This window comes from Zophobas morio, unplaced genomic scaffold (genome assembly GCF_036711695.1).
Source record: "Zophobas morio isolate AGI-343-1 ecotype UQ-CSIRO unplaced genomic scaffold, CSIRO_AGI_Zmor_V1 ptg000026l, whole genome shotgun sequence".
Taxonomy (NCBI): Eukaryota; Metazoa; Arthropoda; class Insecta; order Coleoptera; family Tenebrionidae; genus Zophobas; species Zophobas morio.
The window spans coordinates 15,575,207-15,600,869 of record NW_026972131.1 but is presented as its reverse complement, the minus strand read 5'-3'; the positions used below and the strand labels follow the sequence as shown (position 1 = coordinate 15,600,869).

The window sequence follows — 25,663 nt, the reverse complement described above, 5'->3', positions numbered from 1 at the left end:
CGGGGGTTAAAAGGTGTAAATCGTGCGCTTTTATTGGTCGTTTTTCACGAATTCGGCGGATAATTGGGCAATTTTTCGCACCCCAACCCTTCCTTTTTTTTTCAATAAGGGATTCCGGCTTTGTCCGGCGGGGCCGCGAATTAAAAAATACAAGTCATCGAAAATCCTAGAGAATTGAGCGTTTCGCAGCCGCCCAGACGAAGCTCCCACGGCGCGTCTGCGCTTCGAAATCGAGGAAATGCTTGGACGACCACATATCTATATAGGTAGTATCTTGGGTGAACGAAACCGGCGCTTCGTCGCGCAACCCATGCTCTTTGCCAGTCTGTTTTCAAAAGCCGTCAACAACACTTTGTTGCTGAAAATTTCCCGGAGCCCCCGATGTCGCGGAAAAGTCGGACCGCGCGAAACTGAAAAACCCATTGGTACAGTGCGTTCTCGCCATGACCCGCGACACGGCCCAAGCAGCGACCGATGTGTTTACCAGAACCGAAGGTGCGATGGGGGGAAAATTTCGGCGAGGATGAAGCGCGACTTTTCCGACCAGAAAATACCCTAGGTGAGTTTTCCGCAAATCCCTTTTACCGTCGATCGCTTTCTTAAAACATCACTGCGCTAAAAATATTGCGACGACATGTCAAAACTTTATTGCTCGTGGAACGATGTTCGGCTGATGAGATACAAGCTTTACATAAGTACCTGTCAAACAAATTTAAATCTTATATTTCTTCATCGGGACGGATTTATGCGGCGTTTGTGAGGAATGTGTCATTTTCATTTCCGCGGTGAAATATCGTGAAACGGGGATAAAGTCGAGGCGTACATAAAACTTAGCTCCATTCACAAAAGGATGATCAGGTAGAGCTTGATTTATCGCGGGAACTTTCGCCACGTCCAAAACTTAATTCGGATTTTGACGATATTTCTGTCAACGTGGATTCGGGGAACGGAGCGACAAATATTTTTCGCGAAAACTGCTTGATTAATTTTCGGGTTAAAAAGCGGCCGAAATTGCCGAAAATAGAAAAAGGCGGAGACGGGTTTTTGTTTGAGTTTTCGGACGACTTCATCCAGATTTTAAGCTACGCCCGAATTTATTCAAATTAGAATTTTCAAACAATAACAAACTTACAAAAAATCAAAACAGGTTTAATTATGACGACGATTATGAAAATTAAAATAATAAATATTAATACGCTTGCTAATTGTCTTTCAAAATCTGAGTGTTCTCTGGAATTTTTGGTTATATTTTCAAGAATCAAAAAAATATTTTATAAAAAAAATAGAAAAGAGGCATTTTTCAATCTGTTCACTATTTGGCATGATGGCTTGATTTGTGGCAATTTTGTGATTATTATTTTTTATTTTACATTGTTTTATGATGAATAAGTAAATGAAAAATACAGATTTTGAAAGAAAATTCATAAAAATAACACGATTTCTTGAAATCCTGATTAATGAATAAAAATTTTGAAAAAAGATTCCAGTCAGAAAAAACCTAAATATTCAAAGAAAAACCAAAGTTTAGAAATAGGAAAACAGATTAAAAACAGAACACGGGGATCTTAAATCAAATCAAAGTCTTAAGAAATTGACAATAAATTTCAAAAAAGTGGCTTTGTGAAAAAATAAAATCCACCAGTTAAATACAATATTTCCGAAAAGTGAAGTCAGAATTTTAAAAAAATCGGAACGTTAAAATAATGTGATCGAAAAAAAATCGTCTATTTATTAATTTATTACAGATTTTGCCAATATAATTTTAAATAAAATAAATTTCATGGCTGACCAGACTACCGTTTTTTTAGATTTGAATTATTGGCAGCCATGCTAATACGCCAATTCACAATTGTCAATTTTGACATAAGTACGCCTCACGAACGTGTTGATTGGTTGAGATTGACAATCAGGTATGACATGATAAAATTTTAAATATGTTGCTAACCTGACAATAAAAATCACAAACATCAAGTCTTGAAAAACATTCTCATAACGAACAAATTTAAATCAAATCTACAATGTTCCTGAAAATAAGTACCATATGATAAGAAAACTTCATCTATTCATCCATGGAATTATTTTTTTTAAAACTGTGGTGGGAGTTATGTTGTTTATAAAAAAAAATGCCGAACATAATATTTTTACTTGCTGAGTGTAAGCTAAGAAAGTATTGTAATCGAATCCATTGGAGGACTGGCTACTTTTATGTTTTTTTGACGTTTCATGACTTCTAGAGTACGAAAAATAGGTCACCCGTTTCTGTCTGTTATTAGATAATCTCCGAAATTACTGGACCAATTGTTGTCAAATTTTATGTGTATTAGAAATATCGTGTAGATCATAAAAGGAAAAATTGAAAAAATAAACAAAAGAAAAAACCGAAACGGAGGCATCGAAAAGTTGGAAAATCGAAAAACTGAAAAATTTAAAAATCAAAAACTCGACGAGTTACATATCGTAAAATTGAAGAAATCGAAAAGAAAAATGCAAAATTAAAAAATTGCAAATCGAAAAAATGGAGAAACGAACAACTGAAAAAAATTGAAATTGAAAAAACAAAAAATTATAAAAGTAAAGAAAATAAAAACAGAAACAAAAAATTGCCGATTGGTATTTTGAAAAAATGAAAAATTTAGGATTCGAAAAATTGAAAAATTATATATATATATTAGACAAACTGGGTGTCATAAATGTCAATTTTACAATCAGTTATGCCACCATAAAACTTTAAATATGTTGCCAACCTGACAAAAAAATCACGAACGTCAGTCTTGAAAAACATTCTCATAACGAACAACGTTAAATCAAATCTACATTTTGCGAAATGGAGAGTAGATTTGAAAGAAAACGGTTCTATTCTTAGTCCCGGAAAATAAGTATCATCTATTTAGCCACGGAATTATCTTTTTTAAAAACTGGGAGTTCTGTTGTTTTAAAAAAAAAACTTAAAAGAAAACACAACGTTTTAACTTCCTGAGCGTAAACTAAGGAAGTATTGTAATCGAATTCATTGGACGACTGGGTACTTTTATGTTTTTTCGACGTTTCATGACTCCTAAAGTAAAAAAAAGTCTCCCAGTTCCGTCTCTTTGTCTCTTTGTCTATTTGTCTGTCTGTCTGCCGTCTGTCCCAATTTTATATGTGTATTAAGAATATCGTGTACATTATAAAACGATAAATTGAAAACCAAAAAATTGCTGGAAAATCCAAAAATTGAAAAATTTCAGATTGCAGAAAAGAAAAATTATATGAAAAACCGAAAAATTGAAAAATAAAGAAAAGAAAAAACGAAACGAAAAATTTCAAATTGAAAAATTTAAGAAATGAAAAATTGAAAAATTAAAAAGTGAAAACTCATGAAATTGCAAAGGCTAAAAATTGAAATTTTTCGGTTTTTCGATTTAAAAGTTGGAAAATCGAAAAACCGAAAAATTTACAATTGAAAAAACAAAAGGAAAATTAAAAATTGAAAAATTGGAAATCGAAAAAACGAATAAATAAAAAACAGAAAAATTGAAATTGAAAAAACAAAAAATTATAAAATCGGAACATTGAAAAATCGGAAAACTGTAAAAGTAAAGAGAATAAAAAAAAAACGAAACAAAAATTGCAAATGGAAAATTTGAAAAACATGACAAATTTTAAATTCAAAAAATTGAAAAATTAAAAGTTAAAAACCGAAAAAATGTGGCTATTAATGATTGAATTAAATTTTTATATTGGCAATTCTGACTACATGCCAACTTGACAAAAAAATCACAAACGTCGTCTATTTTTCCATGGAATTATTTTTTTTTAACTGTGTTGTCAATATTGTTGTTTATAAAAAAAAATGTTTAAATAGAACATAACTATTGCAATCGAATCCTTTGAGCGACTGACTACTTTTATGTTTTTCGACGTTTTATGACCCCTAGAGTACGAAAAAACAGGTCTCCCGTTTTCGTCTATCTGTCTGTCTGTCCGTCTGCCGTCTGTTCGAATTTTGAAAATTTTTGAAATGTTTCGATAATCTCCGAAACTACTGGACCGATTGTTGTCAAATTTTATATATGTATCAGGAATATCGTGTAGATGGTAAAACGATAAATTAAAAACCGAAAAATTGCTGAAATTGAAAAATGTCACATTGCAAAAAAAAAATTATATGAAAAACCGAAGCGAAACATTGCAAATTAAAAAAATGAAAAAATGAAAAATGGAAAAATTAAAAATCGAAAACTCGTAAAATTGCAAAGGCTAGAAATTAAAACCTCCAAAAGTTGGAAAACCGAAAAATTGAAAAAAAAAAACGAAAAATGAAAAAATAAAAAATTGCAAATCGAAAAAATGAAGAAAGGAAAAACTGAAGAAAACTGAAATTGAAAAAATAAAAAATTATAGAATCGGAACAATGAAAAATTGAAAAATTGTAAAAATAAAGAAAATAAAAAACCAAAACAAAAAATTTGCAAATCGAAAATTTGAAAAAATTGAAAAACACAGAATTTTAATTATTTGCGGTTTTGAAATCCCTAGTGATTTATTTTTTAAAGAACTTAAAAAAGTGTTGGGACATTTGATGTTTTTTTCAAAGAAATTAAAAATACCCTGTGATCCCTAGAGTTTTTTTTTTTTTAAGAATTCAAAACTGTCCAATAAAACTTTACGCAGATTCTTTTAGCAAATACTAAGCCAATCGCTATGAAATTTAGCGCGTGTTTTGAGGTTATCATCAGCCTGATTGATCTCTTACAAAAATTAATTATCTTATCTATCCCCACCAAAACTTTGATGACGTTATCTAAAAATGTGCTAAGTGATCCTAATTAAAATATCAACTTCACTTCAGAGTTCGGACTGAATAACTTCAGATTAATTTTTATCGTCTAAATTTATCACCGAAATGGAGTCAAGCAAGAACACAGTGAATTTCGTTAGCAATTCACCATACCCTCAAAAACGAGTGATAGTACAAATTTTGACAGCACATTTAAAAAAAAAATTCCACGAGTGACCAGACTACGTTTTTTTTTTATCATATGATCCCCCAAATTTTTGTGTTGGCAATTCTGAATTATTGGCAGTCATGCTAATATGTCAGTTCACAGTAATCACGAACGTGTTTGCTTGAGACTAACTGGGTGTCATAAATGTCAATTTGACAATCAGGTATGCCACCATAAAATTTTAAATATGTTGCCGACCTGACAAAAATCACAAATTTACTTCCTGAGCGTAGGCTAATTAAGTATTGTAATCGAATCCATTGGACGATTAGCTACTTTTATGTTTTTTCGACGTCTCATGACCCCTAGAGTACGAAAAAATAGGTCTCCCGTTTCCATCTGTCCGTTTGTCTGTCTTTCTGTCTGTTAACTGTCTGCCGACTCTCCGAATTTTATTAGATAATCTCCGAAACTACTGGACTGATTGTTGTCAAATTTTATATGTATTATGAATATCATGTAGATGATAAAACATTAAATTGAAAACTGAAAAATTTTAACTTCAAAAACGAGCACACTCAAAAGCAGTCGGTCCACTAGTTTCGATCCAACAAGTTTCCAACAATCCAACCGCATTTTAATATACCCGAAACCAACCCCTCTGCAATATTTTTCGACGTGCCCTACGCACCGGCCTCCCACGCGTCCTCCGAACTCCGCAGTCCTTATTAATTGTCCATTTCTGCGAAATAATCGAGCAACTATTCAATTTATCGCTTAATATCTCCTCAGAAGTTTGTCGAGAGCAAAAAATTACACCCGCCTGCTTTTGACAGTATCTCGAAAATAAATGTTGGACGTCTCTCATGGGCGTTGCATGTTAACGCATTCCCGCCGATAAGTTTTTCCAGATAAACCCAGCCGAAAGATTCCGCCGAAAGTTAATAACCGGGAATAACGCAGCTCCCGAAAATCGGTCCATATTAAATTTTAGAAACGGTCCCGCGCACTTGTTATTGGATTTTTTTTAATATCTGAAAACGGGCCGCGGAAAAGGCGAATTCGCTAATTTTAGAGCAGGTGGTAATTAATTTTGAGGAGATCGCGATGTTTAAATGAGTGAGTTGTGACTACGGAGGATTTATTTACTTTCCAAAATCCAGATTAAACAAGATCGGCGACGCATTTATCAGGCGAAAAAGTGGTAATTTAGAGTATTGTGGCATGCGTGATATTTCTAAAGCAAACTACATTAGTTGCTTTGTACTCGTAAGCATTTGTAAAAACACTCCGGAATATGTAAACAGGTGCTTTAACGTTTATTTTCTCGGCATATGTTATCTTCTAATTTGAATTTTTAAACCCACACGGTGTGCATAATGTGCTTAAAATGGAAACTAGTTTGTTGTCGGAAATGGATTAAAATACACATTTCGGTAATCTAAGACAGATACTCGTATTTCAGAACATTCAAATTAACTTCTTTGAATAAAACACGAATTTACGACATAGAAGCTAACGGCGAAATTATGTAAATAAATATAAAGTTCGAAATGGCTTCGACCAACCAATACGAGACGAGGTTTCTGTAAATGTTAAATTTTCTACTCAATGAAATGGAAACCGCCTAACCATTGAATAAAAAGAGTACAGGTCCCGTATAGTGACAAATCATGGCCTTATTCAGAGTGATGAGCCATCCACACAAAGAACCCCCGACCGTCTATCTAACTCAGAACCGCCACTCCTGCTCACTTCCCAGCTTCCAAAGCTCCTCTAATAAATCAAAGAGATTCATTCATCGCCAAACATATCATCACAGATCAAATAAACCCGAATTATGACCACATCTATTTTTCTTTTGCAACTTCGCATCGGAACAAAAATTGAGACACTTCCGGTAAAAGAACGAAAACAAAATATTTGGAGAGGAGGTAGTTCGGGCTCGTCTCGATTTAAAATATCGATTGCGAAATTGGAAACATTCTTCGATTCGCGCCGACAGGAAGCAGCCATAATTTAACAAATGATTATGGGGAAGATGGAGCAGGGACGGCGTTGACGTAAATAAATAATTTGTGAACGTACGGTCTAGTAAGCAAACAAATTTCGCAGTTTTCACGCACTTGCCGAAGCGCGGAGCTTTTGCCAACAGTGCGGGGTATTTGTTATGGGTGCGTGAGCTGATGAGGTTTTTGGGAATCGGTGATTTAGCGAGGGGGAAGGAGACGACGTCTCGTGGGCTGGAGTGGCAATAATTAATGTATTTTCGACTTCTGGGTGTTTAAATTTGATGCTTAATTAAAGAGGCAGACGTCTTATTTGGGTTTTCGTAATTGGTCTACATTGTACACATTGGATGAAGAGATCGGGATATAAAGGACGATTGACGCCACAAAACGGCACGTGCCAGACATTTTTCTCCGGTTCTTTTCCGTTTCTTTATCAAAATGTTGTTCGTAGTGAAGGTTTTCACTTTTTATTTGTCGCAGGATTTATCTAAAATGTTAATTGATCTCTCAAAAGCGTGTTAGCTCTAGACTTTCTCCTGATATTTCTCCTAGAATTCTCCTTTATCTTCTGATTTTTATTTTTTTCTTTATATTAACCAACGTTTAAAACTGTGACGTTCAGGTTTTTACAGACGCATCGACTTTTAAAGTTCGTTTTTTTTTGTAAGTAAATAACAAAAAATGTTCGTTAATAATTTCCTAATTTTTTTTTTACTAATTTAATCACGTAAAAATATGTACAATCAACCGTCAATAAGGCTCTTCAGGTTTTATTGCAATAATAAATTTCTATCAATCAAATCAAGAACGGCTTACCCAATTTTCCAAAAAAAATTGCGAGGACAATATAAAAATGAAATTCGCATAATCAAATTTTATAATTTTTCGAAAAAGTTACAGATTTACTTTCAAGGTGAAGGAAGTTCTATTTAATTAATCCTAGACCAATTTTTACATTTTTGAACTAGCGTTACAATTTTTTTTTTAATCTGAGGTTTATGTCTCAAAAATATGTTTATTCTCTAAAACTTGGCTTTGTTTTGTCAAAGTTCTAAACTTGTTCCAAATTTTTATATTATCATCAGAATTGTGTTATATGTATAATGTCAAATATATACTTTCCTTAATTGGCGATTTTTGAATTTAGAATTTTACAAAATTTTTGTTTGATTTCTTGTAATTTTTTTTTATTGTTGTATCCTTTCTTGATTATTTTCAATGTCGAAACATCGTGCGATCGAAACATCAAAAAATCTCAAATTTAAACAATCGAAAATTGAAAATATCGAACAATTGAAAAAACTAGAAATAAAAAAATCCGAAAATTGAAATGTCGAAGAAGAGAAATCGAAACATTGAAAATTTTAATTTAAAAAATCAAAAAAACTAAAAGTCGAGAAATCGAAAAATCTACAACAAAAAAAAGAAAAATTGAAAAATCAAAAAAAGTACAGCATCGAAAAACTGAAAAGTCGAGAAATTTAATGATCTCAAAACTAAAATTGGCGGAGAATTGAAAAATCGGAACACTGAGAAATCGAAATTGAAAAGTTGAAATATCGAGAAAATAAAAAAAAAAGTGAAAAATCTAAAATTTAAAAATTCGTTAAATTGAAAAATGGAAAAAACAATGAACTGAAAAAACGAAATATCTAAAATTTAAAAAATTGAAAAATGAAAATATCGAAAAATTGAAAAATCCCAAAATTGAAATGTTGAAAAATTGACAAATCGAAAACTTGAAATATCGAGGAATCCAAAAAAAAAGGAAAATTTAATTTAAAAAATCAAAAAACCTGAAAGACGAGACATCGAAAAATCTAAAATTTAAAAAATTGGAAAATTGAAAAATCGAAAAAGCAAAGTATTGAAAAACTGAAAAATCGAGAAATTCGATAATTTCAAAACTAAAATGTGGAAAATCGAAGAATTGAAAAATCAAGAAATCGAAACAACAAAATACCATGAAATCGTCGAAAAATTAAAAAAATCAAAATTGAAAAATTTAAACCTGAAAAATCCAGAAATCGAATAATTTTAAAATTAAAAAGTCGAAAAATTAAAAAAGTGAAAAATGTAAAATTTAAAAATTCGTAAAATTAAAGAACTGAAAAATCGAGATATTTAAAATTTAAATCAATGAGAAATCAAAAATCGAAAAATTGAAAAATCCCAAAATCGAAATGTTGAAAAATTGACAAATCGAAAATTTGAAAAATTAAAAAATCGAAAGATCGAAAAATCCAAAAACTGAGAAATTAAAATTGAAAAGTGGAAAAATCGAGAAATCGAATAAATTTTAAAATTTAAAAATCGAAAAAATCAAAGAACTGAAAAATCCAAATAACTAAAATTTAAAAAAATTGAAAAATCAAAATATCCAAAAATTGAAAAGCCCCAAAATTGAAATGTTGGAAAATTGACAAATTGAAAACTTGAAAAATCGGAAATTTTTATTTAAAACCCAAAAAATTAAAAATCGAGAAAACGTCAAAAAATTGAAAAGTTGAAATATCGAGAATTCGAAACATCAAAATATCAAGAAATCGTCGAAAAATAAAAAAATTCAAAATCGAAAAATTTAAACTTTGAAAATTGAGAGATCGAATAAATTTTAAAATTGAAAAATCGAAAAATCAAAAAAGTGGAAAACCTAAAATTTAAAAATTCCTACAACTGAAAAATATCTAAAATTTAAAAAATTAAAAAATTAATTACCGAAAAAATGAAAAATCCCAAAATTGAAATGTTGAAAAATCGAAAATTTTAATTTAAAAAATCAAAAAACAAATTCGAGAAATCGAAAAATGTACAACTTCAAAAATCGAAAAATCGAAAAAGTAAAGAATCGAAAATCTGAAAAATTGAGAAATTCAGTCGAAAAAATTAAAAATCGAAAAACTGAAAAATCGAAAGATTGAAAAATCAAAAAACTGAGAAATCGAAACTGAAAAGTTGAAACATAGAGAAGTCGAAACATCAAAATATCGAGAAATCGAGAAATCCATAAGTAGAAAATTAAAAAAATTCAAAATTGAAAAATTGAAACTTAAAAAATCGAGAAAATTTTAAAATTGAAAAACTGAAAAATCATAGAAATCAAAAAAGTGAAAAACCTAAAATTTAAACATTCGTAAAATTGAAAAAGAGGAAAATCGAAATATCTAAACTTCAAAAAATTGAAAAAGTAAAATTTTGAAATATTGAAGAATCAAGAAATTGAAGAATTGATTTCTTGTGAACTAATTTTTTTTGTTGTATATCTTCCTGATTATTTTAATTCTCGAAAGATCGTCTAATTCAAACGTCAAAAAATAAAAAAATCTAAAATTTAAACAATCGAAAATTGAAAATATAGAAATATTGAAAATCTAGAAAAGAAAAATTCTCAAAATTGAAATGTTGAAAAATAGACAAATTGAAAACTTGAAAAATCGAGAAATCGAAAAATTGAAAATTTTAATTTAAAAAATCAAAAAACTAAAAATTGAAAAATCGAAAAATCTAAAAGTTAAAAAATCGAAAAATTGAAAAATCGGAACATCGAAAAATTGAAAAACTGAGAAATCGAAATTGAAAAGTTGAGATATTGAGAAACCGAAATATCAAAATATCGAAAATTCGTGAGATCAAAAAGTAAAAAAAAAATTAAAAACTGAAAAATTTAAACTAAAAAAATCTAAAAATCGAATACATTTTAAAATTGAAAAATCGAAAAAATCAAAAAAGTGAAAAATCCAACATTTGAAAATTCGTAAAACTGAAAAATAGAAAAATCAAATAACTGAAAAATTAAAAGATGTATCTAAAATTTAAAAAATTGAAAAATTGAAATATCCCAAAATTGAAATGTTGAAAAATTGACAAATCGAAAACTTCAAAAATCGAGAAATAAAAAAATCGAAAATTTTAATCTGAAAAATCAAAAAATTAAGAATGGAGAATTCTAAAAATCTAAAACTTAAAACATCGAAAAACTGAAAAATCGAGAAATTCAATAATCTCAAAACTGAAATGTTGAAAAATTGAAATATTGAAAAATCAAAAAATTGAAGAATTGAAGAATCGAAAATTGAAAATTCCAAAGATCAAAAAATTGAAAAACTGAGAGAAATCGAAACATCAATATCTCGAAAAATCAAATCGAAAAACTGGAAAATCGAACTATTGAAGACAAAAAGTTGAAGAATCGAAAATTTGAAAAATCCCAAAACTGAATCAACGAACAGCTGTGAAATAAAAAAATTGAAAATCTAGAAATCGAAAAATTGAAAATCGAGTAATCCGAAAGTCGAAAATCCGAAAAATTGAAAAATCGAAAAAAATAAAAATCGAAAAATTCAATAATCTCAAAAGTAAAATGTCTAAAAATTGAAAAATCGAAAAACTGAGAAAGCGAAATTGAAATGTTAAAATGGAAGAAGCCGAAAAATAAAAAAATCAAAATTGAAAAGTTTAAACTTGAAAAGTCGAGAATTCGAGAAATCAAGAAATCGAAAAATAAAAACTTAAAAAATCGGGAAATCGAAAAACTGAAAAACCGAAAGTCAACAAAAAGAAAATTGAAAAACAAAAAAATTAAACAACCGAAAAATCGAATTGTCTAATTTAAAAAATGGAAAAATTAAAATATCGAAAAATTGAAGAATCGAAAAAATGAAAAACCCCGAAACTGAACCAACGAAAACCTGCGAAATCAAAAAATTGAATATCTAGAAACCAAAAAATTGAAAATCGAAAAATCGAAAACTGAAAACTGAAACATTGAAAAATTGAGAAATCGAAAAATTGAAAATCGAGTAATCCGAAAGTCGAAAAATCGAAAATCCGAAAAGTTGAAAAATTGTTTTTTAATTTTGGTTTTTTCCCAAAAATCTCGATGTCAACGATAAAAATTCAACACAAAATCATAAACCACAGGTTCAGTTACTTTTTAACATTATATAACAAAACAGGGGACTTACTTTTTCAAACTTTAGGGGTCATGAAATGTCGAGAAAATATAAAAGTAGCTTACGCAGAGGGAAGTGAAAGGTATTTTTGATTAAAAAAAAATTAAATAAAATTATTCCTCTATAGAGAAAACTTTGAACATATTTTTTTCTGAGCACTATTAAAACACAAACTTGAGCACTAATTTGTTGCCACATGTTCTAAAAATTTCGTATTTATAGTTCACGTTGTGCTTCCACAGAACTCAATAGTACACATTTTTTATTTTTAACATAAACATTATGTGTTATATTGACGATTATTTTAACCCCTATTTGTTTAAAACAAAATATCCATACAAAGCGGAACCCGTCCCTCGAGACCAAAGGGATTAAACGATAATTATCCCAAACGCTAAATCGACATCTATTACAAATGTTTGTAATCTCCCTCGATATTAATCTGTGTACCTTAAATAACGCACAACAATCCGTCCCAGATAACAGTAAACATTTGAACCGATAAACTTTACAACAGAAAAGCACCGCGAAGGTTGCCAATATTTTCCTCACTCTTTGTTTTAGATAAAACTGGAAAAAATTCACTCTCAATTATGACTCATTATCTTTACAATTTCGAAACGTTTGAAGTTTAAAAGGATTATTAACGTTTCTGTGCGAGTGGTTTTATTTGAAAATCGATTGTGCGTAGTCGTGGTCTAAAATAAATTTTATTGTCTCAAACGCTAAATTTAGAGAAAATCTTGCATTAAAATTGCCGGTTTATAAACTAATAGAACGTTCGAAAACGCGCTCGAGAGTGCGTATACGCAACGATACAAGTAATTTGTGGCTGCGGCTTCATACGAAAACTATATTACGTTACAGCGCTTCCGGAAGTGACAATAATTGAAATAAAGTATCTCGCATGGGACACAATGAATGAACCCGAGTCACAATTCGTGGAACGAAATTTAAAACGCGATTCTAAGGAATGCAATAATAGAAAGTAAAAGTGACAACTAAATAAATGGCGCACGTTTTAAGGAAGGCGTTCGGAGTTACGCGCTGACTTACTCTATAAAATCGTGACTCTAGAAGATTCGCACTTTCATATTTAATAGTGTGAAAATGAGTTGCTTGTCGCACCGCAGCCCGTGCGGTAATTCGTTTCGCAGTGATGTTTTAAACCCGCTTGGTCGCTGACTGACCCGCTAATGTTTTCCAGGCCGGCTTGAAATGGATCCCGACGGTGATAATTGACTTTCCACCCAAGCCTACTATGATATGATTTCGACAAGATTTTCCCTAACGACGACCGCATCATCGACTTTTCCGAATTCGACGCCTTTGATAGAGTATAACATAAGCACCTCGAACTATCTTTATACGCCGTCGTCGACGATCGACCTCTACAACGCCTCCAACGTTTCGGGCTTCAACGACACGTTCTCTTCAGTGTTCCCCAGCTACATACGGACAACTTCGGTCGTTTTTTGCATAATAATCATGTGTCTGGGTGTGATCGGTAACATAATGGTGCCTATCGTTATTTTTAAAACTAAGGATATGAGGAACAGCACGAATATATTTTTAGTAAACTTGAGTGTTGCCGATTTGATGGTGCTTCTGGTCTGCACGCCCACCGTCCTCGTCGAAGTCAACTCGCGGCCCGAAACGTGGGTCCTCGGGAAGGAGATGTGTGAGTATGGATAAAAATTAGCTCGTTGTCGAATCGCGTCAGCCCCGTAGCTAGAAAACTTATTCAGGGGGGGCAAGTTTGCCGACAGAGGGGGCTTCATGTAAATATTTATATTTTAATAATACACTCAGATAACTACTTTATTTTTTCTGAGTTTTTATATTTGAAAGAACATTAAAATAATTGGAAACGTCGATTTTTTACGCTAAATTTTCGTAAAAACCTGTCGAAGTCCAAAAAATTAGTACGGTACTTGGTTAAAATGCTGGTTAAAACAGAGAATGTACATTCACAAACAGCTGTACTGCATCCAAAAATTTGTGTAGTGACCGTATAGGTAACATCCAATTTGTTTGAGTTTATTTTTTTGCATGTTTAGTACATATTTTAAAAATCCGACTTCGAAACCAAATATTTCGAAAATTTTGGTACGGAACCATGAACTCGTCATGTTTTTTTAAACTCGTCGAGATGTGTATTTCAGAATTTTTTGTCAACTTTAACAAAAGCTCAATTTTTGGAAACCCATATAAAATTTTTGACTTTTCCCAAGCATTTTCGAAAATTACCAAAAGAATTCCTTTGTTCATCTCGATTTCTTCCAAAAATCGTTTTGGATTCAACTTTTTTGAAAATTCTTACATTTTTTGCAGAATCGACGGAAGAAAAATGGCAATTTTTGAGAACCTGTGTCAAATTTTTGATTTTTTTTCAAGCACGTTCGAGATTACCAAAAGGGATTCCTTTATTGATTTCGATCTCCAGATGTTGTTTTTGGTTGTTTTTTCGAAAATGCGTACAATTTTTCCACAATCGCCAAAAGAAATATGGTAATTTTTGAGAAATTTTGAAAATTCGAGCACGAAACCGAATATTTCGAAAATTTTGATCCGGAACCATGAACCTGTCATGTTTTTTTAAGCTCGTCCAAATCTATATTTCAGAATTTTTTGTCAACTTTTAAGAAAGTTCAATTTTTGAAAACCCATATAAAATTTTTGACTTTTCCCAAGCATTTTCAAAAATTATCAAAAGAGACTCCTTTGTTCATCTCGACTTCCAAAAATCGTTTTGGACTCAATTTTTTTGAAAATTCTTACAATTTTTCCATAATCGACGGAAGAAATATGGCAATTTTTGAGAACCTGTATCAAATTTTTGACTTTTTTTTAAGCACGTTCGAGATTACCAAAAGGGATTCCTTTATTGATTTCGATCTCCAGATGTTGTTTTTGGTTGTTTTTTCGAAAATGCGTACAATTTTTCCACAATCGCCAAAAGAAATATGGTAATTTTTGAGAAATTTTGAAAATTCGAGCTCGAAACCGAGTATTTCGAAAATTTTGATCCGGAACCATGAACCTGTCATGTTTTTTTAAGCTCGTCCAAATCTATATTTCAGAATTTTTTGTCAACTTTTACGAAAGTTCAATTTTTGAAAACCCATATAAAATTTTTGACTTTTCCCAAGCATTTTCAAAAATTATCAAAAGAGACTCCTTTGTTCATCTCGATTTACAAAAATCGTTTTGGACTCAATTTTTTTGAAAATTCTTACAATTTTTCCAGAATCGACGGAAGAAATATGGCAATTTTTGAGAACCTGTATCAAATTTTTGACTTTTTTTTAAGCCCGTTCGAGATTACCAAAAGGGATTCCTTTATTGATTTCGATCTCCAGATGTTGTTTTTGGTTTTATTTGGTTGAAAAGTCGTAAAATTTTTCAGCAATCGCCAAACGAAATGTAATTTTTGAACTTTGAAACCGAATGTTTCGAAAATCTTGATCTGGGACCATCTAGACCTTGTGTTTTCTGATTGAGCTCGTCGAGATCAACATTTCAGATTTTTTTGTGGATTTTTAGTCAACTTCAACAAAAGCTAAATTTTTGAAAATCTATAAAATGTTTATGACTTTTCCCAACCGTTTTCGAAAATTAGCAAAAGGGATCTCTTTATCGATTTCGATCTCCAAATGTTGTTTTTGGTTTTATTTTCTCGAAAATTTGTACAATTTTTCCAAAGCCGCCAAAAGAAATGTAATTTTTGAGAAATTTTGAAATGTCGACTTTGAAACCGAATTTTTCGAAAATCTTGGTCTGGGACCATCAAGACCTTATGTTTTTGGATTAAGCTCATCGAGATCTACATCTCGGAATTTTTTGTTGATTTTTTGTTAATTTCAACAAAAACTCAATTTTTGAAAATCTATATACATTTTTTGACTTTTCCCAAGCATCTTCGAAAATTAGCAAAAGGGATCTCTTTATTGATTTCGATCTACAGATGTTATTTTTGGTTTTATTTTTTTGATATTTCGTCGAATTTTTCCACAATCGCATAAAGAAATAACTTTTTTTTAAGTCACTTTTAAGATTTTTTAGAAATTTTAGGTAGAACCCAATATTTCGTAAATTTTGCTCCGGGAGCATGAACATGTTTTTCGATTAAGCTCATCGAGATCTATATTTCAGAATTTTTTGTCAACTCTAACAAAAGCTCAATTTTTGAAAACTAAATAAATTTTGACTTTTCTTAGCATTTCCCAAAATTACCGAAAGTCATTCTTTTATTTATTTCAATCTTCAGATGTTTTTGGTTTTATTTGATCGAAAATTTGTAAAATTTTTCTAGAATCGTCAAAAGAAATAGGAGTATAATTTTTGAGAAATTTTAAAAATTCGACTTGGAAACCGAATAGCAGCAAGACCTTATGTTTTTTGACTAAACTCTTCGAGATCTACATCTCAGAATTTTTTGTAGATTTTCAGCCAATTTCAACAAAAGCTCAATTTTTGAAAATCTATAAAAAAAAATTGACTTTTCCCACGCATTTTCGAAAACTAGCAGAGGGGATCTTTTTATTGATTTCGATCTCCAAATGTTTTTTTTTTGGTTTTATTTTTTCGAAAATTCGTACAATTTTTCCAGAGCCGCCAAAAGAAATGTAATTTTTGAGAAATTTTGAAATGTCGACTTTGGAACCGAATTTTTGAAAAATCTTGGTCTGGGACCATCAAGACCTTATGTTTTTTGATTAAGCTCATCGAGATCTACATCTCAGAATTTTTTGTCTATTTTTTGTCCATTTCAATAAAAGCTCAATTTTTAGAAAATCCATATAATATTTTTGACTTTTCTCAAGTACCTACATAGTAGGCTATGGAATAAAATGTGACATGTTCATTTTTTTATACGGTCAACATCAACGGTAGTGTGATATTGCCAAATAATATACCCTGTACGAAAATAAAGGTGGGGCGGGTGGGGCCAGTTAATATGCTTCGGCAATCGGCATTATATTGAAATTTTATTACTAATTTGAAATTTATAATGTATAAGTCTTCCAGGGGGCTCAGCCCCCTCTTGCCCCCCCGTAGCTACGGGGCTGAATCGCGTAAATAACAAGGCGGCAATCGGGATCCTTGCGGTGCACGCGTCGAATAAATTTCCCCATTTCGGACCTTCACGCCCGCCCGACGCAGAACAAAAGCACAATTCCCTCTGTAAAAACGCCTTCTGTGATCTCTCTCCCCATGCGACCCGCATTCCGCCCTTTATTGTATTTATTGCCAAACGTGAAAATGCCCCACTTCCTTATTTTTTATGCAAAGCGCGACCCAGAACGATAAAGCGGCGCACATATCTTAAATGTAAGCAGAACGCGATAAGTGCATTGTCTGCGCCGGATGCCCTTTTTCACTTAATCGACGTAAATTTCCAAATCGCCATAATTTCGTTATCAACGCCAGGAATAAAGCAATTTTCGCCGCGGCGCTATCAAAGGAAAAAACGCGCGACCTCGCCGGGAAAAGCAATCTCAAACTTCGACCTGGATAAGATTTTCTGATATTGGAGCAGTTTAAAGTGCACACCGAATTTTGTAATTATATCCGAGGAGGTTTCCAAGTGACAGAGCGACCTCTGCAGTTATTATTTACTTTGGGAGTTGAGTCCCGGTTTCGGGAGGACCGGAGCGCTGATGTGCTTCCAGATCACGGTCTCACAATAAAGGGATGTTGTTTAAATAAGTTCGAGGGAGAGTTTTTGTGTTATGAGGCACCAGCGCGGAAATCTCGGGCTCAGAAGCTGGTTTTTTAATATGGCGGTTTCGAAGTTTAGGGACAGCGGCGGGAGTAAGGCCGGAAAGGGTTTAACTGTCGCAAATATTGTAATTAGGTCATTTTGAGGATTACCGAACTTGGTGTTTTTAACGTTTCACGTTTCCGACTGACTGTGCGTCAGCAACTAATGGCGTGTGAAACTATTTTGAAATTACACGGATAGTCTAAAAAGTGACGATGTCAGGATAAAATCGGGAACGACCCATGTATTTAACCGCACGTGTGCCAGAGGAAAATGGCCTTCCTTCGGTTTATTATGATCATATATTATAACATTCTATATTTAATAGCGTATTTACATCACAATATCTTAATCATAATAAATTAAACAACAGTAATTTTGTTGTTTTGCCAACTTTCGTATTATTTTGGAAAAATCGATCGAATTAGTATCGCATTCACCAAAAAAACTCCTAATTAGATAGTAGCGCCTGAGCCATGGGCGATCCGAGGAAGTTTTTTATTGGTTAGTTGGAAAATTATCACTCAACACAAGCAACACTAACGGATAAAGTAACAGGAATTCTTGAAGTTGTTAATGAGATTTGAAAAAATCTCCTCTAGATCGTTTTCAAAATGCTTTTAAGTTTACAGGCCATACTTTCAGAAGCTGATAAATTAAACGAGCTCGTTAACCTGATTTCTTCAAAGCGTCGATGCACATCCATAATGTTTTCTTTTGAAATATTGTCGGCCAAGTTCGATTATAAATTTTCAGTTTTGTTCTTCTTGCAATTTTTACTTCTCGAGCGGAAGCGAACCATCTGGTAATCTCCAAAACTACTAGACCCATTGTTGTAAAATTTTGTATGTCTATTAGGAATATCACGTGGATAGTAAAACGCAAAGCAAAATTTGACTAATCGTCCCCAAAAACAGTAAAAAAATTCCTTCTCACATTTTCGGTGTAGTTAATGATTTTAAAATTGGTTCTTTTGCTACGTTTAACAACTAAACAACACTTTCATTATCAAAAATTGTCAAAGTTTTCAAAATCTTACGTTTAAAATGTTCGTAGTTAATTTTAGGTCCCCTGCTGTTTAACTTTCGGATCAATTTAATGCAAATACAAATAACCGAGTTTTTGGATTTTTATTGTTTTCTCCAACAAAAAAATTTTTTTTTCACGAAATTTTGTGAAAACTAACCTTTTTATGTCCCAAACGCACTGTAATTTTTTTGATTCAAAATATTTGTTTTCTCCCCTTATTTTGATTTAATATCGAAAAGCACCCTAATTTCAATCGAAAATTCTCACGTCAAAATATCTGCTCTTTTAAAAAGAACGGTGTACTTTATGTTCGCTGAAATCTCTACTTTCTGATGGTGTAAAAAAAAATATACATTATTTTGGTAAATTTTCACAGGAAATGCAAAAAACGAAAAAACTCGAATTCGAAATTTTTTTTTTCAGTCTTATCTTAGCAGGTACTAGCCCCGCCCACCCACCCTCTCTTTTCTTAGAAGGTGTCATTTGCCAAAATCGGTTTTATCTTAGCAGGTACTAACCCCACCCACCCACCCTCTCTTTTCTTAGAAGGTTTCTCATTTGCCGAAGATCGGTCTTATTTTAGCAGGTACTAGCTCCGCCCTCTATTTTCTTAGAGGGATCTATTTGCCAAAATCAGTCATATCTATCCGAAGAAAAGAGAGGGTGGGTGGGCGGGGCTAGTACCTGCTAAAATAAGGCTGATTTTGGCAAATCACATACCTTCTAAGAGAAAAGAGGGTGGGTGGGCGGGGCTAGTACTTGAGCAGATAACAGTGATTTTGACAAATGAGATATCCCTTAAGAAAAGAGAGGGCGGGTGGGTGGGGCTAGTACCTGCTCAGATAACAGTGATTTTGGCAAATGATATACCTTCTAAGAGAAGAGAGGGTGGGTGGGCAGGGCTACTGTCTGCTAAAATAAGACTGATATTGGCAAATGACCTACTTTCTAAGAAAATGAAGGGTAGAGAGTATATCATTTGACAAAATCAGTCGTATTTTGGCAAGTACTAGCCTCGGTTTGATTTTAGTGGGTACGGTCTCCACCCACCCGCCCTCGCTTTTGTTAGAGGGTATGTGATTTGCCAAAATCGGTCTTATTTTAGTAGATACTAGCCCCGCCCACCCCCCTCTCTTTTCTTAGAAAGTATTTCATTTGCCAAAATCACTCTTATCTTAGCAGTTACTAACCCCACCCACCCTCCCTCTCTTTTCTTCGAAGGTATTTCATTTGCCAAAATCAGTCTTATCTTAGCAGGTACTAACCCCGCCCACCCGCCCTCTCTTTTCTTGGAAGGTATTTCATTTGCCAAAATCAGTCTTATCTTAGCAGGTACTAGCCCCGCCCACCCGCCCTCTCTTTTCTTCGGATAGATCTGAAATTATGAATCAAAGAAACGAGAAATCGAAAAATCGCAAAACTGAAAAATAGAAAAGTCAAAAATACAAAAAAATCTGAAAATTGAAAATTGAAAAATGGAAAACCGAAAAGTCGATAAATCGATATTTTGAGAGATCAAAAAATCAAGAAATCCTAAATTCAAAAAACTCATAAATTTAAATCGAAATATGTATTGAAAAATCGAGAAACCGAAAAACCGAAAAGTCGATAAAAAACGATACCTTGAGAAATCAAAAATTCAAAAAATCCTAAAATCTAAAATTCGAAAACCTGAAAAAATCGGAAAATCGAGAACTCAAGGAATCGAAAAATCGGAAAAGTCGAGAAATTGTGAAATTGAAAAGTGGAAGACCGAGACGTCGATAAATCGGTATCTCGAGAAATCAAAAAGTCAAGAAAATTTAAATTCGAAATACTACGAAATTGGACAATCAAAAATCAAAAATTTTAAAGTTCAAACAAACGAAAGACCGAGAAATAAAAAATCAAAGAATGAGGAAATCCAAAATTTGAACAATCGAAAAACTGAAAAACTTATATCGAAATATGTATCGAATTAAAGTCGAAAAATCGAAAATCCAAAAAACAAAAAATCGAGAAATTGAAAAATCGAGGAATCGGGAACTCAAAAGTAGAGAAATCGAAAAATCGAAAATTTTAAAACCCAAAAAATTAAAATCGAAAAACCGAGACATAAAAAATGGTAGAAACGAGAAATCCAAAAAACTACAAAACTAAAAAATTGATAATTCAGAAGTCGAAAATTTCGAAAAATTAACAAATTGAAAATTCGAAATTTAAAAAAAAAATCCAAAGATCGTAAAATTGATATTTGAAAAATGGAAAAACTGGATGAATCGATGTCTCGAGAAATCAAAAATTCAAAAAATCTAAAATTAAAAATTGAAAAATGAAAACCGAAAAGTCGATAAATCGATATCTCGAGAAATCAAAAATTCAAAAAAATCCTAACATCGAAAAGTAGAAAAACTGAGAAAATCGGGAAATCGAGGAAACAAAAAATTGAAAAGTCGAAACCGAACAATCTAAAAATTGAAAATTCGAGAAATCGTAAAACTGAAAATTGAAAAATGGAATACCAAGAAGTCGATAAATCGGTCTTTCGAGAAATCAAAAAGTAAAGAAAATTTAAATTCGAAATACTACGAAGTTGGACAATCGAAAATAAAAAAATTTAAAATTCAAACAATCGAAAGACCGAGAAATAAAAAATCAAAGAATGAGGAAATCCAAAAGTTGAACGATCGAAAAACTGAAAAACTTAAATCGAAATGTGTATTAAAAAATCGAAAAAAATGAAAATCGAAAAATCGAAAATCCAAAAAACTAAAAATCGAGAAATTGAAAAATCGAGGAATCGAACAAATCAAGAAAAAATTAAAATCGAAAAGTCGAAAAACTGAAAAAAATCGAGAAATCGGGACATAAAAAATGGAAGAAACGAGAAATCCAAAAAATTGAGAAATTAGAAGTCAAAAATTTCGAAAAATTAACAAATTGAAAAATAGAAAAGTCAAAAATTCAAAAAATTTAAAATTGAAAATTGAAAAATGGAAAACCGAAATTCGATAAATCGATATTTTGAGAGATCAAAAAGTCAAGAAATCCTAAATTCAAAAAACTAAAAAATTGAAATCGAAATATGTATTGAACAATCGAGAAACCGAAAAACCGAAAAGTCGATAAAAAACGATACCTCGAGAAATCAAAAATTCAAAAAATCCTAAAATCTAAAATTCGAAAACCTGAAAAAATCGGAAAATCGAGAACTCGGAAAAGTCGAGAAATTGTGAAATTGAAAAGTGGAAGACCGAGAAGTCGATAAATCGGTATCTCGAGAAATCAAAATAAAGAAAATTTAAATTCGAAATACTACGAAATCGGACAATCGAAAATCAAAAATTTTAAAATTCAACCAATCGAAAAACCGAGAACTAAAAAATCAAAGAATGAGGAAATCCAAAAATTGAACGATCGAAAAACTGAAAAACTTAAATCGAAATATGTACTGAAAAATCGAAAAAAATGAAAGTCGAAAAATCCAAAAAACTAAAAATCGAGAAATTGAAAAATCGAGGAATCGAAAATTCAGGAAAAAATTAAAATCGAGAAGTCGAAAAACTGAAAAAAATCAAGAAATCGGGAACTCCAGGAATCGAAAAATCAAAAGTAGAGAAATCGAAAAATCGAAAATTTTAAAACCCAAAAAATTAAAATCGAAAACCGAGACATAAAAAATGGGGGAAACGAGAAATTCAAAAAACTACAAAACTAAAAAATTGATAATTCAGAAGTCGAAAATTTCGAAAAATTAACAAATTGAAAATTCGAAATATAAAAAATCCAGAAATCGTAAAATTGGTATTTGAAAAACGGAAAAACCGAAAACTCGATGAATCGATGTCTCCAGTAATCAAAAATTCAAAAATCCTGATCCAAAATTTTAAATTTCAAGAAATCGAAAAATCGCGAAATAAATGAAAGAAACTAGAAAACGAAAAATCGCAAAAATGAAAAATTGAAAAATCGAGAAATCAGAAATTCAAAAAATCTAAAATTGAAAATTGAAAAATGGAAAACCGAAAAGTCGATAAATCAATATCTCGAGAAATCAAAAATTCAAAAAAATGCCAACATCGAAAACTAGAAAAACTGAGAAAATCGGGAAATCGAGGAATAAAAAAATTGAAAAGTCGAAACTAAATAATCTAAAAATTGAAAATTCGAGAAATCGTAAAACTGAAAATTGAAAAATCGAAAAAAAATGAAAGTCGAAAAATCGAATATCCAAAAAACTAAAAATCGAGAAATTGAAAAATCGAGGAATCAAAAATTCAAGAAATCCTAAAATCGAAAAGTCGAAAAACTAAAAAAAAATCGAGAAATCGGGAACTCTAGGAATGGAAAAATCAAAAAACCGAGAAATAAAAAATGGAACAATCGAGAGATCCAAAAAACTACAAAACTAATAAATTGAGAATTCCAAAAGTCGAAAATTTCGAATAATGAAATTGAAAAATCCGAAATATAGAAAAATCCAGAAGTCGTAAAATTGATATTTGAAAAACAAAAATCAAAAATTCAAGAAAATCCTAATCCAAAATTTTTAAAATTCAAGAAATCGAAAAGTCGCGAAATGAAGGAAAGAATCTGACCTAACTCAATTTACCTTAACTTGATCTGATTGGACTTTATCTGACTGGACTTCTGACTTGCTTTAATTCAATCTGATCTGACTTGACCCAATATGGCCTGAGTAAATCTGACCTGACCCGATCTGAATGTGACCCGACTTAATGTGGCTTCGCGTGATGTGAATCTGACCTGATGTAACCTGAGTGAATCTGACTTGAATGATATCATCTGATCTTATTTCAGTTGACCGGATCTGATGTGATCTAACTTTATGCCACCAGACTTGATCTGACTGAACTTTATCTGACATAACTTAATCTGACTTGATTGATCTCGTCTGACCTGACCTAATCTGATATGACCTGACTGTTTTCGATGTGTTGTGACTTGCGTGAATTTCACTTGAATAATATGACCTTATCTGATATAATGAGATATGATCTGAACTTTATGTCACCTGACCTGATCTAATATCTGACTTGATCTGATGTGACTTGACCTGATGTGACTAATATGATACGACCTGACTTGACTAATATGACCTGACCATATCTGACATGATGGGATTTGATCTGACTTAATACGACTTGACCTGATCTGACTGGACTTAATCTGAGCGTATCTGATTTGACCTGACTTGATGTGACTTATGTGAATCTGACCTGACTTGTACCCGACTAAATCTGGCCTGATCTAATCTGAGAAAGAAATTCCAAATATACAACAATGTAGTATATAATAATATAACGTAATGATAATAACCATTTATACGATTTTTTCAGCTCCAAGAAAAAAATTGAGTACCGTATCACCATATCGGTAAGAAATCGTCCCAGATAAAGATCCCGAACACCGACAAACCGTTCGTCCGCAAATAAAGACGTCCAACATCAACAAGCGTTTTAAGTGGGCGTCGAAAGCAATTGAAACCCATCATTACGACCGCCCGGCACTAGTCGAACCGCTAAACTTCCAATTGTTTTTCGTCACCTCCGACTATCACCCTCCGCATTCCAAAAATAATTTTTATCCGTGCAAGATTTACATCTCTCCGCCAACACGGAACGCACTTTACACCGAGCCAATAAATCTCGACTTAATTCATCATACGTGTTTGAATCCCGCGAGAATTCGAGCCGAATTAAAATAAATTAAAGTAACGCGTTCCAAAGGCAAATGACTTTCGGAATCAGATTTTAAGTGGATTAAGAGACCTCTAGAATGGCTCGGAGATAATTTGTTATTTAGTGCGCGCGGCCTTAGCTAGTTAATAATGTACGATGGAGTGGCCTTAGCGCTTATCCCTGCATTAGCGGCCGTAATGCGGCTCCAAGAAGCTCGAGAGGCGCCCGAATATGGGCGGCTTTTACGCCCAGTATGGGTGGGATGGAAGTGGCGTCGATTGTTAAGGAGATGGGACCACCTGCGGGTACGCCAGATGCTCGTGGTACGGCGACCACCCGCCGGGAAAAGACACGGTTTTGTCACAAACACAAGTCAAAATTATCGTTTCGTTGCCCAGCACACTAAATGAAATTTCATTGTTAATAATTCCCTCAATTCGAGTTTTATTTCGAGTGGCAAAATTTCGTGTTTGGCTCCACGGAAACCGGAGCATTGACAGATAATATTTATTAGTTGTTAAACGAGCGATAAAATTAGACCGCAACCAAAACACTTTTGTTGTCTGTTTACGATCCTTTGTGATACTTAAAAAAACAGAAGCTTCTAGCGTTACCAGAAGACGGCTAAATCCGACCCACTCTATGTTTATTCAGTTTCGTAAGAATCGCGTTTGCCTCTTGAGTGTTCGAGATTTATGAATTCAGTCGAATCTTTGAAAAAACGGGTAGCAAATCTTGTTGTTTTCCGAGATTCGGGACATCTAAATAAAATAACAATTTAACATGAAATGAGAGTGGATATAAATACATACAAAAGCGAGCCTAAATGCTTTTTCTTGAAAATGGGAACATCAACGTGCTACTTCAGCCCCGTAGCTACGGGGGGGCAAGAGGGGGCTGCGCCCCCCCTAGCAGTTGTGGTTGCCCCCCCTGGAAGACTTATACATTATAAATTTCAAATTAGCAATAAAATTTCAATATAATGCCGATTGCCGAAACATATTAACTGGCCCCACCCGCCCCCCCCTTTATTTTCTTACAGGGTATATTATTTGGCAATATCACCCTACCGTTGATGTTGACCGTATAAAAAAATGAACATTTTATTCCATAGCCTACTATGTACTTGAGAAAAGTCAAAAATATATGGATTTTCTAAAAATTGAGCTTTTATTAAAATGGACAAAAAATCGACAAAAAATTCTGAGATGTAGATCTCGATGAGCTTAATCAAAAAACATAAGGTCTTGATGGTCCCAGACCAAGATTTTTCAAAAATTCGGTTTCAAAGTCG

General features: G+C 32.3%; 1 protein-coding gene across 2 annotated transcripts in view; it reads left to right on the top strand.

The window, feature by feature from the left end:
• Positions 1-336: 336 nt before the first annotated feature.
• LOC135136408 (growth hormone secretagogue receptor type 1) overlaps positions 337-25,663 on the top strand; it is a 65,951-nt gene continuing 40,624 nt past the window's right edge. For both annotated transcript variants that reach the window (XM_064065663.1, XM_064065664.1), the window contains exons 1-2: positions 337-559; positions 13,100-13,573. In XM_064065663.1, coding sequence (XP_063921733.1) covers positions 13,159-13,573 — 415 coding nt within the window. In that variant the 5' untranslated portion in view covers positions 337-559; positions 13,100-13,158. The remainder of the gene's footprint in view (positions 560-13,099; positions 13,574-25,663) is intronic.